The 20,649-nt window shown below is 39.7% G+C and overlaps 1 protein-coding gene across 3 annotated transcripts in view; it reads left to right on the top strand.

The window, feature by feature from the left end:
• Positions 1-18,614, top strand: part of LOC124619314 (coiled-coil domain-containing protein 134-like) — a 43,743-nt gene extending 25,129 nt beyond the window's left edge. For all 3 annotated transcript variants that reach the window (XM_047145622.1, XM_047145624.1, XM_047145623.1), the window contains exons 4-5: positions 18,058-18,236; positions 18,323-18,614. In XM_047145622.1, the coding sequence (XP_047001578.1) occupies positions 18,058-18,236; positions 18,323-18,490 (347 nt within the window). In that variant the 3' untranslated portion in view covers positions 18,491-18,614. The remainder of the gene's footprint in view (positions 1-18,057; positions 18,237-18,322) is intronic.
• Positions 18,615-20,649: the final 2,035 nt, after the last annotated feature.

Raw genomic sequence — 20,649 nt, 5'->3', positions numbered from 1 at the left:
TGCTATCAAACTTCAGGAAGAAGAATAACCAAAAACCCAAGAAAAATGCTGACAAATAGATCTCTCAAAATGTACATGAAAGCTTCATTGCTGTTAATTATTACACCTGACAAACATTATTTGGTTATTGGTTCTATGTTGAACACCCTAAAAATGCAGTATTTAATGTATATTAACAATATTTAGTGTTATATGCCTATTTTTTAAAAGTACTCTTATTTACTCATAAAAATTAGCCGAATAGTGGGTTCTTGTTGTTGTGCTCTTCAGTCCTGAGACTGGTTTGATGCAGCTCTCCATGCTACTCTATCCTGTGCAAGCTTCTTCATCTCCCAGTACTTACTGCAACCTACATCCTTCTGAATCTGCTTAGTGTATTCATCTCTTGGTCTCCTTCTATGATTTTTACCCTCCACGCTGCCCTCCAATGCTAAATTTGTAATCCCTTGATGCCTCAGAACATGTCCTACCAACCGATCCCTTCTTCTAGTCAAGTTGTGCCACAAGCTCCTCTTCTCCCCAATACTATTCAGTACCTCCTCATTAGTTATGTGATCTACCCATCTAATTGTAGTAACCAAAACCAACTGCGGGAACGCCTTGGGCTGCAGATCGGAGCCGCCAGGCGGGGAAGCCGCCGGCGGTGGAGCACGCGCCACCAGGTAAACACAGGACGAGTTGGGCGACAGACCAACGACAACTGACAACAACTGACCATGACCGACTATGACCGACACAACAAGGAAGAGATAAACAACGGAGGCTTGTGGAAACCACAACACTAAACACCAACAGTAAATCCACTCAGAACCAGAGCCAGGCAAATGTCAACAACGAGCAAGGACCAGAACGCAGTACCGCCGAGATAGAAACGAAATCCAGAGCGAGTACCAGACTGGCTGGACTAGGACAGAGCGGGCCCCTATGTACGAAACCAGAGGGAGCGGCTATTGGCCGCTGTCTGCACGTGGCGTAGTGGTGGTGCCCTCGCTGGGCAAGAGCCGCTGCGCGGAATAGCCGCCACGGAGGCGGAGCCCTCTATGGGCTGACCACGTACATTTGTTCTGGTGCGTGTTCGACTTCTGCGGCAGAAGGTACTAGACTAATCTTCAGGATTCTTCGGTAGCACCACATTTCGAAAGCTTGTATTCTCTTCTTGTCCAAACTATTTATCGTCCTTGTTTCACTTCCATACATGGCTACACTCCATACAAATACTTTCAGAAACGACTTCCTGACACTTAAATCTATACTCAATGTTAACAAATTTTCTTCTTCAGAAACGCTTCCCTTGCCATTGCCAGTCTACATTTTATATCTTCTCTACTTTGACCATCATCCATCATCAGTTAGCAATAGCAAAACTCCTTTACTACTTTAAGTGTCTCATTTCCTATCTAATTCCATCAGCATCACCTGACTTAATTCAACTACATTCCATTATCCTCGTTTTGCTTTTGTTGATGTTCATCTTATATCCTCCTTTCCAGACACTGTCCATTCCATTCAACTGCTCTTCCAGGTCCTTTGCTGTCTCTGACAGAATTACAATGTCATCGGCGAACCTCAAAGTTTTTATTTCTTCTCCATGGATTTTAATACGTACTCGAAATTTTTCTTTTGTTTGCTTTACTGCTTGCTCAATATACAGATTGAATAACATCGGGGAGAGGCTACAACCCTGTCTCACTCCCTTCCCAGCTATTGCTTCCCTTTCATGCCCCTCGACTCTTATAACTGCCATCTGGCTTCTGTACAAATTGTAAATAGCCTTTCGCTCCATGTATTTTACCCTTGCCACCTTCAGAATTTGAAAGAGAGTATTCCAGTTAACATTGTCAAAAGCTTTCTCTAAGTCTACAAATGCTACAAATGTAGTTTTTCCGCTCCTTAATCTTTCTTCTAAGATAAGTCGTAAGCTCAGTATTGCCTCATGTGTTCCAATATTTCTACGGAATCCAAACTGATCTTCCTCGAGGTCGTCTTCTACAAGTGTTTCCATTCATCTGTAAAGAGTTCGTGTTAGTATTTTGCAGCTGTGACTTATTAAGCAGATAGTTCGGTAATTTTCACATCTGTCAACACCTGCTTTCTTTGGGATTGGAATTATTAAATTCTTATTGAAGTCTGAGGGTATTTCGCCTGTCTCATACATCTTGCTCACCAGATGGTACAGTTTTGTCAGGACTGGCTCTCCCAAGGCCGTCGGTAGTTCTAATGGAATGTTGTCTACTCCCGGGGCCTTGTTTTGAGTCAGGTCTTTCAGTGCTCTGTCAAACTCTTCACGCAGTATCGTATCTCCCATTTCATCTTCATCTACATCCTCTTCCATTTCCATAATATTGTCCTCAAGTACATCGCCCTTGTATAGACCCTCCATACACTCCTTCCACCTTTCTGCTTTCCCTTCTTTGCTTAGAACTGGGCTTCCACCTGAGCTCTTGCTATTCATACAAGTGGTTCTCTTCTCTCCAAAGGTCTCTTTAATTTTCCTGTAGGCAGTATCTATCTTACCCCTAGTGAGATAAGCCTCTACATTCTTACATTTATCCTCTAGCCATCCCTGCTTAGCCATTTTGCACTTCCTGTTGATCTCATTTTTGGGATGTTTGTATTCTTTTTTGCCTGCTTCATTTACTGCATTTTTATATTTTCTCCTTTCATCAATTAAATTCAATATTTCTTCTGTTACCCAAGCATTTCTACTACCCTTTACTTTTTACCTACTTGATCCTCTGCTGCCTTCACTACTTCATCCCTCAGAGCTACCCATTCTTCTTCTACTGTCCTTCTTTCTCCCATTCCTGTCAATTGTTCCCTTATGCTCTCCCTGAAACCCTGTACAACCTATGGTTTAGTCAGTTTATCCAGGTCCCTCTTCCTATAATTGCCACCTTTTAGCAGTTTCTTCAGTTTCAATCTACAGTTCATAACTAATAGATTGTGGTCAGAGTCCACATCTGTCCCTGGAAATGTCTTACAATTTAAAACCTGGTTCCTAAATCTCTGTCTTACCATTATATAATCTATCTGATACCTTCTAGTATCTCCAGGATTCTTCCATGTATACAACCTTCTTTCATGATTCTTGAACCAAGTGTTAGCTATGATTAAGTTGTGCTCTGTGCAAAATTCTACCAGACGGCTTCCTTTTTCATTTCTTACCCCCAATCCATATTCACCTACTATGATTCCTTCTCTCCCTTTTCCTACTCTCGAATTCCAGTCAGCCATGAGTATTAAGTTTTCATCTCCCTTCTCTACCTGAATAATTTCTTTTATCTCATCATACATTTGATCAATTTCTTCATCATCTGCAGAGCTAGTTGGCATATAAACTTGTCCTACTGTAGGAGGCGTGGGCTTCGTGTCTATCTTGGCCACAATAATGTGTTCACCATGCTGTTTGCAGTAGCCTACCCGCACTCCTATTTTTTTTATTCATTATTATACCTACTCCTACATTACCCCTATTTGATTTTGTATTTATAACCCTGTATTCACGTGACAAAAAATCTTGAAATGATAATTAAATGGACGCCCTAGCTGTAAACAGACGTTGATGTACTTCATTGGGGACATGTTGAAAATGTGTGCCCCGACCGGGACTCGAACCCGGGATCTCCCGCTTACATGGCAGACGCTCTATCCATCTGAGCCACTGCGGGCACAGAGGATAGTGCGTCTGCAGGGACTTATCCCTTGCACACTCCCCGTGAGATCCACTTTCCCAACATATCCACACCACTACATTCGTAGTGTGCCTAATAGATGTTTGCCCGTCATACTCATTACTCATGGCAGATTAATCTACCAAGTCCCGTACGAGTTCGGGCATAGCGTGTGCGTTCGCACAAGAAGGTCAATGGCCGGGAAGCCATATTTTAACTATATATGACGGTAGTATCTGTTCCCGAAAGAACAGTTACCGTGGATGACCATGCAGCTTTGCTAGAAATGAAATGATAATTAAATGGACACCCTAGCTGCAAACAGACGTTGATGTACTTCATTGGGGACATGTTGAAAATGTGTGCCCCGACCAGGACTCGAACCCGGGGTCTCCTGCTTACATCGCAGACGCTCTATCCATCTGAGCCACCGCGGGCACAAAGGATAGTGCGTATCCCTTGCACCATCCTCTGTGCCCGCAGTGGCTCAGATGGATAGAGCGTCTGCCATGTAAGCAGGAGATCCCGGGTCGAGTCCCGGTCGGGGCACACATTTTCAACATGTCCCCAATGAAGTACATCAACGTCTGTTTGCAGCTAGGGTGTCCATTTAATTATCATTTCATTTCTAGCAAAGCTGCATGGTCATCCACGGTAACTGTTCTTTCGGGAACAGATACTACCGTCATATATAGACAAAAAATCTTGTTCCTCCTGCCACCAAACTTCACTAATTACCACTATATCTAACTTTAACCTATCCATATCCCTTTTTAAATTTTCTAACCTACCTGTCCGATTAAGGGATCTGACATTCCACACTCCAATCCGTAGAACGCCAGTTTTCTTTTTCCTGATAACAACGTCCTCTTGAGTAGTCCCTGCCCGGAGATCCAAATGGGGGACTATTTTATCTCCGGAATATTTTACCCAAGAGGACGCCATCATCATTTAACCCATAGTAAAGCTGCGTGCCCTTGGGAAAAATTACGGCTGTAGTTTCTCCTTGCTTTCTGCCGTTCGCAGTAGCAGCACAGCAAGGCCGTTTTGGTTAGTGTTACAAGGCCAGATCAGTCAATCATCCAGACTGTTGCCCCTGCAACTACTGAAAAGGCTGCTGCCCCTCTTCAAGAACCACACATTTGTCTAGCCTCTCAACAGATACCTCTCCATTGTGGTTGCACCTACAGTACGGCCATCTGTATCGCTGAGGCATGCAAGCCTCCGCACCAATGGCAAGGTCCATGGTTCACGGTGGAGGGGAAATAGTGGGTACAGCCTTGATATTTGATTTTTAGGTTAGAGGGTCTCGGGAAAACACAAGATGGGCCTCAATCACAAAGGGTGCAGGCTGAGCACAGGAAGAACATAGATACAGGAACCATTGGTATAACAGTTGTAAATTGTCATAGCTGTGTTGGGAAAGTACCAGAGCTCCAAGCGCTAATAGAAAGCACTGATGCTCAAATCGTTGTAGGCACTGAAAGCTGGCTAAAGCCGGATATAAGCTCAGCCGAAATTTTTGTGAAAATCCTAATGGTGTTCTGAAAGTATAGGCTAAACACAGTTGGCGGTGGCATGTTTGTTGCTGTCGGAAGTAGTTTAACTTGTCGCGAAATTGAAGTAGATACTTCCTGTGAGTTAGTATGAGTAGAGGTCACTATTGGCAACCGGAATAAAATAATAATTGGATCCTTTTACCTACCTCCCAATTCAGATGATATAGTTGCTGAAAGGTGACTTTAATTTACCCTCGATATGTTGGCGAAAATACGTGTTTAATTTCGGAGGTATGCATAAAATATCATCCGAAATTGTGCTAAATGCATTCTCTGAAAATTATTTCGAGCAGTTAGTTCATGAGCCCACACGAGTAGTAAACGGTGTGAAAACACACTTGACCTTTTAGCTATAAATAATCCTGAGTTAATAACCAGCATCAAAACTGATATAGGGATTAGTGAACACAGGGTTGTCGTATTGAGACTGAATATTGTAATCCCCAAATCCTCGAAAAATAAGCACAAAATATACCTATTCAAAAAAGCAGATAAAAATTCACTTGACGCCTTCCTGAGAGACAATCTCCACTCATTCCAAATTAATAATATAAGTGTAGACCAGATGTGGCTTAAATTCAAAGAAATAGTATCGGCAGCAATTGAGAGGTTTATACCAAATAAACAAACAAACAACGGAGCTGATCCTCCTTGGCACACAAAATGGGTTAGAACACTGTTGCAGAAACAACGAAACAAACATGCCAAATTGAAACAGACACAAAATCCCCAAGATTGGCGATCTTTTACAGAAGCTCAAAACTTAGCACAGAGTTCACTGCGAGATGCCTATAACAGTTTCCACAATGAAACTTTGTCTCGAAACCTGGCAGAAAATCCAAAGAGATTCTGGTCATATGTGAAGTATGTTAGCGGCAAGAAACAATCAATACGTTCTCTGCACAATTTGAACGGAGATACTATCGAAGACAGTGCTGCCAAAGCAGATTTACTAAACACAGCCTTCCGAAATGCCTTCACAAAAGAAGACCAAGTAAATATTCGAGAATTCGAATTGAGAACAGCTGCCAACATGAGTAACGTAGAAGTAAATATCCTCGGAGTAGTGAAGAACTCAAATCACTTAATAAAAGCAAGTCTTCTGGTCCAGACTCTATACCAATTAGGTTCCTTTTGGAGTATGCTGATGCATTAGCTCCATACTTAACAATCATATACAACCATTCGCTCAACGAAAGGTCCATACCCAAACAATGGAAAGTTGCACAGGTCACACCAATATTCAAGGAAGGTGGTAGGAGGAATCTACTAAATTTCAGGCCCATATCGTTAACGTCGATATGCAGCAGGGTTTTGGAACATATATTGTGTTCGAACATTATGAATTACCTCGAAGGAAACAGTCTATTGACACACAGTGAACATGGGTTTAGAAAACATCATTCCTGTGAAACACAACTAGCTCTTTATTCACATGAAGTGCTGAGAGCTATTGACGAGGGATTTCAGATCGATTCCATATTCCTGGATTTCTGGAAGGCTTTTGACACTGTACCACACAAGTGGCTCGTAGTAAAATTGTGTGCTTATGGAATATAATCTCAGTTATGTGACTGGATTTGCGATTTCCTGTCAGAGAGGTCACAGTTCATAGTAATTGACGGAAAGTCATCGAGTAAAACAGAAGTGATTTCAGGCTTTCCCCAAGTTGGTGTTATAGGCCCTTTGCTGTTCCTTATCTATATAAACGATTTGGGAGACAATCTGAGCAGCCGTCTTCGGTTGTTTGCAGATGACACTGTCGTTTATCGACTAATAAAGTCATCAGAAGATCAAAAAAAACTGCAAAACGATTTAGAAAAAATATCTGAATGGTGCAAAAAGTGGCAGTTGACCCTAAATAACGAAAAGTGTGAGGTCATCCACATGAGTACTAAAAGGAACTCGTTAAACTTCAATTACACAATAAATCAGTCTAATCTAAAAGCCATAAATTCAACTAAATATCTAGGTATTACAATTACGAACAACTTAAATTGGAAAGAACACATAGAAAATGTTGTGGGGAAGGCTAACCGAAGGCTGCTTTTTATTGGCAGGACACTTAGAAAATGTAACAGACCTACTAAGGAGACTGCCTACACTATGCTTGTCCGTCCTCTTTTAGAATACTGCTGCACGGTGTGGGACCCTTAACAGGTGGGACTGATGGAACACATCGAAAAAGTTCAAATAAAGGCAGCATGTTTTCTATTATCTCGAAATATGGGAGAGTGTGTCACAGAAATGATACAGGAATTGGGCTGGAAATCGTTAAAAGAAAGGCGTTTTTCATTGCAACGGAATCTTCTCAAGAAATTCCAATCACCAACTTTCTCCTCCGAATGCGAAAATATTTTGTTGACACTGACCTACATAGGGCGGAACGATCACCACTATAAATAAGGGAAATCAGAGCTCGTACGGAAAGATATAGGTGTTCATTCTTTCCGAGCGCTATACGAGATTGGAATAATAGAGAACTGTGAAGGTGGTTCGAAGAACCTTCTGCCAGGCACTTAAATGTGATTTGCAGAGTATCCATGTAGATGTAGATATCGTAGGGTGTATTTTCCCCCTCAGTAACATGTTGTTATTTGCACAGACAAAAGCTTTCACAAGCTACGCAAAATAATCCATATTCCTTACCTTTTACAGTTAAATTCATACAGAATTCCACTAATTGTACTGAGTAACTTGTACAACTCTAAGTTAACCTTTTTGGAAGTCATGATTTCAAAAGCAGGGAGAACGTACGCACTAACTGTACTTACCAGGCTCCCTAGCTTTATTGGAATGGTGTTAGAGGCTTGCAGGTAAAGTGCTGGAAAGGGAAAAAAAGTGTCTGGCCATCATTTAACATCAGGAGGTGAAATTCCAGTACCACTGATGACACATTTAAAATGAAAACACTGATCCTAATCTTTGAAAGTCAGAGATGAATAACAATAGTATTATGAAAATGATATGTTGCCATTCACTGTGTAGAGGAGATGTTGAGTCCCAGACAGGCAAGTGAAAAACTGCTATACATTTTAGCTTTTGGCTGAAAGGCCAACACAAGTGGATATCAAAAATATCATCCATGTGCTGTTGATGAATTGTCAAGATACCTCTCAAATTAACCTGGCAGGGAGCAGTACTATGTACAATACTTTCCTTTATTCATTGCTGTACAGTGGACTACATACAGTGATTCCTTGTACACTGAGCAGTCAACATATCAAGCTTAAACTGCAACAGAAATATTTACATGTGTGCTGTTGGGAGGAAATTGCATCAATCACACTTTGACTATAGTATGCCATATAGGCATCAAGTGATAATTATATCTGTGATATTCCAGTGTCTGCTTGGAATGCCCTGCAAACAAAAGGTGTGGTGAATTCTTAGGGTATCATTGGCAGTCTGTTCAAACTGGAATTGTAGTACAATCAACATCATTTATTGATTTATTTATTCAGCCATTTGATGTATTTCAATTGATACATGTTGTATAATTACATACAAGGCTATATGTTTTGATTACACTGTGACATTTTACAGCTTTTTGTGTTCTTTACAGTATGACAACTTCACTTTCATTTAAATTTACAGACATATTTATTGCTTATACAAATTGAATGGCGGTTGCTTCTATTATTTCTATTATGCGGGGGAGGGGGGGGGGGGGGGTACCACCACCATGTTGTTTTTTACCAAAAAGGTCTTGGTGAGCAAGGGACATGTGACAGGGTGCACTGTTGTGATGCAGCAGCCAGTTCCCTTGACGCAAAAGTTCGGGTCGTTGTCGCCGCACGTTTTCACGGAGCTGTCGCAAGACATCACAATAGTACATGGAATTCACTGTTTGGTTGGGTGGGACGAATTCTTTATGCACAATTCCCTTGTATCAAAGAAAACGACAATCATGCTCTTCACTTTGCTCTTCACCTGTCTCACTTTTTTTGGGTCTTGGAGAGCCTGGGCTCTTCCACTGGGACGATTGTTGCTTTGTGTCTCGGTCATAACAGTAAATCCAGCTCTTGTCGCCGGTGTTAACCCCTAACAAGAAGGTTGGATCATCAGATGCTGTGTGACGAAGGTCCATGCACGCTTCAACATGCTGTGCCTTCTGATTGGCAGTCAAGATTCTTGGCACAAATTTTGTAGCGACACACTGCATGCCCAATTCATCAGTCAGCATTCGTTGACATGTCCCATAACCAATACCCACTTCAGCCGCAAGGTCTTGAATGGTTCAACGTCGATCCACATGAACCAATTGTTGAAGTTTGGCAACAATGTCTGCCATTGTGCAGCTAACGAGCCTTTCAGCGTGAGCATCGTCTTCGACATCTGTACGGCCGGCCCTGAATCGAGCATGCCACTCAAACACACGCATACGGCTCTTGCTCTGTCCCCCAAACACTTGTTGAATCATTGCAAGGGTCTCTGTAGCACTTTTCCTGAAATTCACACAGAATTTGATAAACACGCGCTGTTCTGTTCACGGATCTATCATAAAATCACCACACACCAAAAACAGAGTATTACGGAAATCACTGTGGATATGCAACACGTCCTCCCAGCTGAATGACACTCTGCACACTGACTGATCAGATATGCAGCTTTCTCCACCTAGCAGTGCAAAGATTTACTACTCCTACTTTCCAGATGGCAGCACCCGTCCCAAAAATTTTGGATTCCACCTCATGTGTGTATGCATGTGTGAGTGTTTGTGTAACAGTCATTTTGTAGGAACTCAGCATTTTCTCTTTATGGTGAATAGCAATCTCCCCTTTTTGTAATATTACTGAATATGGAAGTGAACTCGAAACAATATGTTTCTCTAAATATCATAATACAAATGGAAATCACATGTTGCAGATTGAAAACTATTGTTTAGCTGTTCATCATTATCAATCTAGTATGGGAAAAGGTGGAGTCGCAATGTTTATTCGAAATAGTGTATATAAATCTCTAGATTTAAGCAAATACTGTGCTGAACAGATATGTGGCATCGAAATAACAGCAGAGTGTGCAACAGTTATTGTGCTGTCAATTTACAGCGCACCTGCTGGAAATCTGAGTGTTTCTCTGAGATACACTGAATCACCCTATCCCATCTGTCTAGAAAAACTAATTCATTCATTGTAATGGGTGACTGTAATGTGTAACAAAAGAATAGAATCAGAATGGACCCTGAACACCTGATTTGTGCTTACGATGTAGTATCGATGGCACAGTTTCCAACTAGGGTAAGAGCCAGTTCCAGTGCTTTGAGGACAATATTGTGGAAAGGGTAGATTGCTGCATACCATATAAAGCACATATTGAGTTGCAGACAGGCACAACAAAAAGACAGCTATACATTTGAGCTAGCAGCCACAAAGTCTTCACCTATAGTAGAAAACACACAAACACATACATTTGGACAAACACAACTCACACACACGACCACTGTCTCTGTCTGCTGATGCTGGACTGCGTATACCAACAATGCAGTTGCTACACACAGCCCAGCCTCAGTGGAAAAAAAGACAAAGGTCGTGTGTGTCTGCGTTGTGCTTGTGCAAACATATATGTGTTTTCTACTTTAAAAGGATGCCTTTTGGTTGGAAGCTCAAGTGTATTGCTGTCTTTTTGTTCTGCCTGTCTGCACCCCAATGGTGAATAGCAGTCTGTACTTCCCATAATATTGTCGTTATTCCTTCCTGGATTTTCCATTGTTTGAGTTCTAGTGCTTTAGTAAATAACAGAATTACTGATATGGTTACATATAATAATTTAACTGTCAAAAATATTATAAATAATATTAAAATATTATAAATGGCCTCGCTGATCATGAGGGACAGTTTCTCACCATAAACCAAGTAAATATACAGAGGAAGGTAAATTTCATTTGGAGAAACATGAGAATAAACAGACATAGACAGACACACCATGGAAAACTTTAATCATCAGATGCAGCTTGTGGGCTGGCCTCATGTATGTACTGCTATTGATGTTAACTCCAAATGTAATATATTTATCAGCGAGGTTAAATGTCTATTTGAAGAAACATTTCATAAAAGGTTTGTGAGAGAAAACATTTTTTAAATCGGGCTGTAGGTGTTGGACTGTAAAGGGCAGCAAAATTTCTTGCAGAACGGGAAGCGATTTTTATGTGGCAGCTAAGAAATCAAATGATCCCAATAATATTAGAAATTACAAATTGTACAATAGAATTCTTAATGAGACCATACAGGCATCAAAGGACATGTTCTTGAATGTAGAAATTGATAACTCAAGCAATAAAATTAAAACTGTCTGGAATTTCATAAAGAAGGAAGCAGGGGAAAGTGCAGTTTGTAGAGTAAATATCCATACAAAAGTGAGAATCATCTAGTTAGTGACTCAAAAACAGTTGCTGATATAGTGATTGAATATTTTTTTTTAATAGTAACACAACAAATAGGATCACAAGTCTCCATAAATTAATTCATGAATTTTCTGCTAGCCAGTGTTAATTTCTTCTGCTTCAGCATTTCTTCACAGTAACTACTCATTTATTCAATCCATTTTAGTTTTTTATATATTTCATTTTCTGATCTGTCTATTTTTCACCATTCCCCCTCCCACCTCTGTCACGGACACTGCACTTAGCTTTTCACTCTTACTAACTCGTGCACAATGTTTTAGTAGTAACCTCTGTCTTGCATATTACCCTGCCTTCCACCTTTAAGCTCTCAGGTTTTCGAAGCTCATCTGGTGCAGTTCCTAACGATCAGTCTTTCTTTCTCATCCGTAAAAAAGTCTTTCATTCTCATCACATCTAGTAAGTGTCCCCTGACCCAGGGTTCTGGGTGACTTTTCTGAACTGTACCCCTTTCCCTAAACCTCTCCAGCCCTTTTCCTTCACACCTCTTCTGTCCCCTTCAACTCATCTGTCACAAGAAGGAGCCATTGGCTCTGAAAGCTTGTAAAAGTTAAACTGTTTTGTGCATGTGCTCCCCTGCCACCGTGTGTTGCATGGTGAGTAGATTTTTATCTATCCATTTACATTAAACTATGTGCCTTGTCATACAGCCTCTAAAGATGTAGAAACAGGAGAAAAACTAGGTCATCAGCAGATAGCTAGGGGGGATAATTCAAAATACCTTGGCCTACATGTTGTTGTTGTGATCTTCAGTCCTGAGACTGGTTTGATGCAGCGCTCCATGCTACTCTGTCCTGTGCAAGCTTCTTCATCTCCCAGTACCTACTTCAGCGTACATTCTTCTGAACCTGCTTAGTGTATTCATCTCTTGGTCTCCCTCTACAATTTTTACCATCCACACTGCCCTCCAGTACTAAATTGGTGATCCCTTGATGCCTCAGAACACTTATTGATAGCAAATTAAACTTGTCAGACCACATCCTGGCTCTGTGCAAAAGACTGTGTGTTGCAAATTGTTCATTACACATTTTTTGCTCTTATAGAAACAAGGAAACCATCAAATCAGATTATTATGGTTATTGTCATGCCATTATGGCATATGGAATCATAGTTTCGGGAAATTTGCCACTAGCTACAAAAGTGCTAAATGCACAGAAAAGAACCCTAAAAATATGAGTGAAGTCCACCCTACAGCCACCTGCAGAAATCTTTTGAGGAACTTGAAATTCTCATATCCACCTCACTATCTGTGTTCTCCCTTGCGTGTTTCATAAGGGGAAAAAAGCCCCTTTACCTAATATTGCATATCACATAGTGATGATACTAGAATAAAAGATGATGCCCACTGTGAGGATACAAAACTGTGTACAGAAAGGGGCCAGTGGCTGTAAAATTTTTAGTGCACTCCCTTCACAAATTAAGCATTTAGTGTATGATGAGATCTAAAAAGAAAAGAAAAGAAAAGAAATTCTTAAGGCAGGTCTATTCCCAAGGGTCATTTTACGTTATGGAAGAGTTCCTTAGCCATGATGTTTAGTATCTCATAACATTCAGCTGCATCTCCAGATCTTTATTTGTGTTCATGTGTGTTTATTATTATACAAATGTTTAATTTTCTGTAATAGATTAATTTTCTGTAATATTTATTTTATATGATGTACTGGGTGATTATAATTAAAGTTAAACTTTCAAAACACTGTAGAAATAACACCACTGGTCAGAATGATGCCTAATTGCAACGGAATATTATTGGAAAAGGGGGAAAAATATGGTAGATGAAAAAAAAAAAGGTGTGAAAATTGATCAATAGATGGCGCTGGATGTGTCAGAATAGTAAATGAAAACACCTGTCATGCTCACAACCCATTGACGTTGGTATAAACGCGCCGGGTGCATGGCTTTTCATCTTTTCGCATCTGCGATGTTCACCATGACTGTCTCAATGCAGGATTGTGCTCTGCTTGTAAAGCTGTATTACAAGAATGGTGACTGTGCACTCATTGCTCTGGAGAAGTTCTGGACACTGAAGGGTTTGAAAAAAGTCATTGGTCCGATGGCTGCGGTGAGTCTGGAGAAAATGATTCAGAAATTCTAAAAGACTTGTTCATTTGGTGTGCATCCTGGTAGAGGGAGGAAATGAACTGATTCGACGTCAGTGGTAGTAGTGGCCACAGAAATGCAGGAGGAGACGAGTGGTGGTGTGCAAACATGTAGTGTACGGGCAATTGCCCGAACATTGGACATACCCATGAGCACAGTGCGTAAAATCCTATGAAACATCCTTCTTTGCTAGCTATTCAAAATTACCCATGTGCACAAGTTGCTTCCTGTTGACCTTCCAGCAAGTGAGACCTCTGCTTTAGAATTTCTTGCTCACATGAAAGTGGACAATGACTGGCCATGGAAGATTTTGTGGACAGGTGAAGCCCATTTCCATCTGACAGGATATGTCACTACACAGAATTGTCGTATATGGGCAATGGAAAATCCACATGCAAATCACCACTTCATCCTGAATAGGTCACTGTGTGGTGTGGGTTTATGGCATCATTTATGATAGGGCCATATTTTTTTGAAGAGACCGGTGCTTATGGTCCTGTTACCTGTAGCGCCACTGGTAAGCATTATGAGTGTCTTTTCTGCAACCACGTCAGTCCAGCTCTCCAACAGCATGGATGTATGGATGAGATAATTTTTATGCAAGATGGCACACATCCGTACATTTCAAATCCAGATAAGCAGCTGCTGAAGTGCCATTTTGGAAATGCTAGAATTATCAGCCACTATTTCCCTACAGCCTGGCCATCCCAATCACCTGACCTTAATCTGTGTGACTCCTGGCTGTGGGGCTATCTGAAAGATGTTGTGTTCAGTGTTCTGATTGCAAACTTAGCTGCATTGAAGGCACACATCGCACAACACATTCTGAACGTGACCCTGGAAACACTTTGATCAGTTGCAGAACAAGCTATTTCTTGGTTTCAACTTGTTGCAGAAAATGGTGGACAGTATATTGAACTTGTTTTTGCACCAGTCACACGGAAATTAATAATCCAATTTGATTTTGATTGATGCTTAGTATGTGGTTTTTGGCCTCAGGACAATTAAAAATTGATTTTTCCCATCCGATGTGATATGACCTTGCCGTGGTGGATGGGCTTATGTAACTAACAGTACCACTCGTGTACACCTATGCACACTGAGCTGTACAGTTTGTTTAACGTCAAACGTACACCTTAGGCATTTTTGTATGATTCATTTGTCATTTGTAGTCTACAGCTATTAAATTATGATGCTTACAGCACCATCTATTGTTACATTTTGTAACTATTTATTTGTCTTCTGCCATATGTTTTCCCCCTTCTCCGATAATATTCCGTTGTAATTTGACGTCATTCTGACCAGTAGTGCTATTTCTACAGTGGTTTGAAAGTTTAATTATTATCACTCTCTATTTTTCTGGAACAGAACCTAATTTGTAGATACTTTAATGTGAAACTAATTAGTAGCGCACTGTTTACGTAACAACATAGAATGCAACCACAACAAACTTGTAAAACAGGCACATTCCATAATCTGTTATACATTCACAAGGATCACTGGAACACGAAATAAATAGATGTCCAACTTTCTTCATTGTACCATATGGAGTTTTCCAGTCTGCCATCACATTTATCTCTTTGTTTGTTTCCAGGTCTGTTTTCTCAGCTACTTCATGTAGCTCTTGCAGCATCATCTTCCCTTGCCTTCTCTTTCATCTAGGATTACTAAATCATCAACGAAGGCTAAGCAGCTTGTATTCACATTTCCCTTCTGGTGGCCAAGCTTTATGGCTGTTGCACCTTCTTTCTCCCATTGTTCTCCCCATTCTTGCATTATTTAACCCAGAAGTAACGTAAATAGCACATTAGAGTGCATCATCATTACTCATTTTCTATGTCGATTTACTCTAAGATATTGAATAGTGGTTGCCTATCTGTTGAGGTACTTTTTAAAATCCTTATGGAAGGTAACAATAGACCATTCACTGCCAGAAAATGTGCTGCATTTTCTGTCTAGTAGACACTGGAAACTTCTGCGCCAAACCATTCTCTAGATGTGCTACCAACTGAACATTTGTATGTACGTTAATGAAGGGGTTAGTGTAATGAGATAGTCATTCTGGGAATGCCCATGAGTTTGTATAAGGAATTTATTTTCTTCAATCAGAAGAAATCATTGCTGACACACAATAAGGGTTTTGAATATGTTCACAAGTAAGAATAAATTGGGTATTATTCTTAAACACCTAAGCGCAGTAAATTTGCACTGTCCTTGTATTTTTATGACTAAGAAGTAATGTTATAGGGTGCACCAACATTATTATTCATTATCGAAAAACATATAATAAGAGTAAAAGTCTCTAATAAACAGTTATTTAAGGAACTAGATACATTATCAAACCAGTGTTGATACTTTCACCTCCTTATGCAATTATCCATAGTGGATTTTAATAAATAATATCTAACTGACTACAGTGAAACCTCTATATAACATTTTTCAAGGGACCACAAATTCTGAACACTGTATAGAGGAAAACACTATAAATGGGAATGCTTCCAAATAATAATTATAGGGCATTACTGGAGATCGGGATACCACTAATCAGCTTTGACAGGTGGTGCCATAGATGACATTTTAAATTTTCACAACACTGTAATATGATATTCATTGCAAATGATCAAATGATTAGTTTTTTGTAATTAAAAAAAGGGGCCCATTAGGTTGATGGGTGAAAGTAAATGGATCAGTTTGTACTGTAAAAAGTTATAACAGATTCTTAAGCTATGACATCATTGTGCAAAGCTGACAGGTGGTATCCCGTTCTTCAGTTGCGCCAATTATAGAATATGAGCCAAATTTTGTTTATAATATACTGAACATATTACATAAAAACACAGTAAATGGTACAGATTAAAAAAGAACTAGTTACAAAAAAAAAAAAAAAAAAAAAAAAAAAAAAAAAAAATACTTTAATAATTAAATTATGAAACGGAACTTAAATTTGCACAAAACTCTAGGAACCTATGCAATCCGGAAATCACATACCTATGATTTTTTAAAATATTCAAGCAAGCATGTTTGTTTTCTATTTCTCCTAGACTCTATGGCAATCATTTCTTGCTCCAAATAAGCAAGCTGAACTACTGTTCTGTCCTCAAGTCTATGGGCCATCGTATATCTCGTGAATGTTTCAAAGGCTTCAGCTGCCTTAGTATATGAGGACACAGGGTCATCTTCCTTGTCACTGTCACTGTCACTGTCACTACCACTATTATTCTCCAAGCTTTTCTCTGCAGTCAGCTCCTCAATACTTTGCACTCCTGTGGTTGACATGTTGTCATCCACAGCCACAAAGTCCTCAAAAGTGACAGAATCACTGCCTATTAATTCCTGAAATTCTTGCAAATCACTTGCAACATCTTCCACAGGAGCTGCCATCTCATTCTCACAGAATACTGCTTTTCTGAAACAGTTTTTCATAGTTTCAGCACTGACTTCCCTCCACGAGTACATAATTAAATTCACTGCCTGTAAAATATTCAGCTCCAGTTGTGAGCTCTGCTGGCTTCCTGGTTTTCTCCACGCGACTCACACCAGGAGATGCCTCCACTTTTTTAATAACATAAACCTTCTCTTCCAGAGAAATGTTCTTCCGCTTTTCACTCATGTCCACTGACGAAAGCTTAAAAAAAAGTTATATTGAAGACACGCTCTCACTAGACACATGAACTGTTTGCTGCTCAGCTCACATAACACGCTACAAATACAAAGCATCGATGGAAATGGTGCCAAAAAGATTGCAAGCAGAATGTGTGTCACGTCATGTGACTGGGTTCTGCAGCTGACATATGAAACACGCTGATCGCGGGCTTTCCGAGCCGGTGCAAACTGTGAATCCACAGAACAGAAAACAATGCATCTACATCCAGTCACTTAAACGTTATAAAGAGGTAAATAATTGACCAGGGTTCCAAAAATATGAGCGTTACATGGAGGAAATTGTAATATAGAGGAAATGCAGTAAAGAGGAATATTTAACATTGTTTATATGGGCTTTTAGTCGGGACCGAAAAAAACGGACGTAACATAGAGGAAAACTTTATATTGAGGAACGTTATAAAGAGGTTTCACTGTACATGTTTTTTAATGAATACGGATCTAGTGTTCCATTTAATGAAAATGTATACACACCGTGTAAATTGTCAGGTTGCAGCCACCTGATACACTGTCCGTTGTGTCTGGAAAAAATGTCTGATAAGGCAATCTGCATACACTGTAAAAATTTGGCATTTTATCAACATCCTGATTAACTATGTTATCAAAATTCTGCTCAATTTTGTGTAAATTAAAATTATGCTTTCATTCCATTATGAACTGTCAACAGCTCTGGCCAACATCCTGGAAAATACAGCACTGTTTGGAGATATTTTACTTCATCTTCCAGAAATTTCTACGAAGATTCTTGACTCCAATAATGAATGGCGTGTTATGTTCGAATGGAGCTTGAATTTTGCAAATCAGTCGCAACTGTTAGACAGTAGTACCAGAAAGCTTATTGATCTTGTAAGAAATAATTTTTTACCATTCTAACATTCAGTTTTGCCAATGTGTAACTGAGCATGTTCCTTAGAAATAATTGTTTGCTTCAGGTCAGTATGGAACTTAATATAACTGAGCGCCATCCTGATTACATTAACCCTTACAGGAGGGAAAGTCGTTCATCAAACACAGAAGAATATGTTTCACAGGTTCCAGCTAAGAAGAAGAAGAAAAAGAAAGAAATAAAGAGAGGCCCACGTTTAACAGGCGAATTGTGATAGTGCCTTCGACACTGCATAAGGGTAACTTTTAAGGTGGACCATGTAATAAAACTTGAAGAATTTTCATTGTAACTCTCTTTGGAGATATAGAAGAAGAGAAATTAAATTACTGATATGTGAATAGTTATTTTACCTCACTGAAAAGGCATGGTATAACATGACATTGTTTTTGTCTTCAGACTGAAGACTAGCTTGGTGCAGCTCTCAATGCTTTACAGGATTGTAAAAGTCTCTTCATCTCTGCATTAATACAATATCCTACATCCACTTTAACCTGCTTACTGTAGTAGTCAAGTCTTGATGTTTCCCTCTAAAATCCCCCTCTATACCAACTTAAATATTTCTTGATGCTCAAGACGTGTTCTATTGACTTATCTCCTCTTTTTGTTAACCCTTTTGAAGGTATTTCTTTACAGCATTTAAGGAATACTTCTTTACGCTCCTGACATCCAGTGGCAGTCCCCTGCGCCAGCTGTAGTTTCTGTTTGTTGTGAAATATAGCTTTCAGACTATGGGGAGTGTATATCCCAGCAAACAGCAGTGTTTTGATGGTTATTGGGAAGTGTGGTTGCCACCAGTGTAGTTTCTGGAAGGGGTGTAGGAAGTATACTTAGTACAAAATTAATCTGTCATTTGTGGTCCTGGGAAACATATGTACCAACTTTAGGGTTATCCCAAAGCTTTTGGGAATATGTTTTACCTCCTCTGCCTACGCCTGACATCCTGTGGTAGTACATTGCACTAGGAGTATGAAAACTGCTACAACAATCAGTTTCTGTTTGTCATGGGATCACTACTATTGTCAGAACACATTGCTTTGCTTCTGCAATATACATTATTGTGATCTGTTCAGCTCATACCTTTATTGTGTGATAAAGTTTCAAGGATTGTTTTCACTTTGTGGTAAGTGAACTTTAATATTAGGAACAAATATTTTTTAAACAAAGTAAAAGAAAACACAGTGAAAACAGTGTTCATTATTTATTTTACGTGTAATGGCAATGCATAACAGCACACAAAAGGGAAGTGGGAAATCCATTTACCACCAGTTTTAATATCTCTCAGTGGTGCCTTGGGGATACGAGTACCACATAGTTTTTGGTCCTAAATCACAAAAATAAAATTATCAAACAATAAATACTGTCAGTTTATCACATTTCTAATAGGAAAGCAAAAAAATTATCTTCGCTGAGTTGCTACAAAAAATGTCCCCACAAATGGTTTAAGTTATGCCATGAATTTCTTTTCTCTCTGATTCTGTTGAGTATCTCTTCATTGGTAATCTGATCTACTTGTGTAATCTCCAGCATTTTACTGTAGCATCACATTTCAAAAAGTTGTATTCATTTCTTGTCTGTACTGCTTGTCATCCATGTTTTGGTTCCACATAAGATAAGGACAGCCAATAATTTGGCTCATCAGTTGCACCCTGGCTTGTATACCATAGTGCTCAGTCTGGCTGCACATATCCCCCACTGCCTTGCCATGCTGTCTGAGGGTGAAGAGGGGGGAGGGGACTGTGAACACGCTGTATTTAGATAGCAGTGCAGTCACACTGCATATATCTTGGATCCATATTTCAAACAATGGAAAGGCCAGATTGGAATATCAACAGTATCTTGAAAAGGCTAGATTGCTAGTCACCAGGGAGTCCAGGATGAAATATCGTAGAACACCAATTTGAGGACAACAGCATGGTTTGTAACAGGGGAGTGATAGACCTCATTTTTTCCTCTGTCAGTATTGGGAAAAAGGAAAGTATCGGATAGTAATGTTTCAGGACTTAAAAACGTTACAACAGTGTACTTAGGGGTAAAATAAGGAAACGCTTGAGTAAACATAATGTTCCTGATTCATTAATTAAAAAACTTAAGATACTGTATGAAGGTTTTGAAAGCCGTGTACAGATGGGAGATGGAAGATCAGAATGGTTTAAGACAAAGAGAGGTGTTCAGTAAAGTAGTTTGCTTTCTCCATTACACTTATGGACACAAACATGACAGAAATCAAGGAAGTAGAAAATGAAGATCTCAGTGCTTTTGTTTTTGCTGATGACACTGCCATTCACGGAGAGATGGAAACAGAGGTTCAGAGGAGACAAGATTACTGGAATAAAAAATCAAAGAATTCAAGTTGAGTGTGAGTAAGATCAAGAG

Source organism: Schistocerca americana, chromosome 6, assembly GCF_021461395.2.
Source record: "Schistocerca americana isolate TAMUIC-IGC-003095 chromosome 6, iqSchAmer2.1, whole genome shotgun sequence".
Classification (NCBI taxonomy): Eukaryota; Metazoa; Arthropoda; class Insecta; order Orthoptera; family Acrididae; genus Schistocerca; species Schistocerca americana.
The sequence above is the reverse complement of the archived record's forward strand: the minus strand, read 5'-3'. Positions and strand labels throughout refer to the sequence as shown.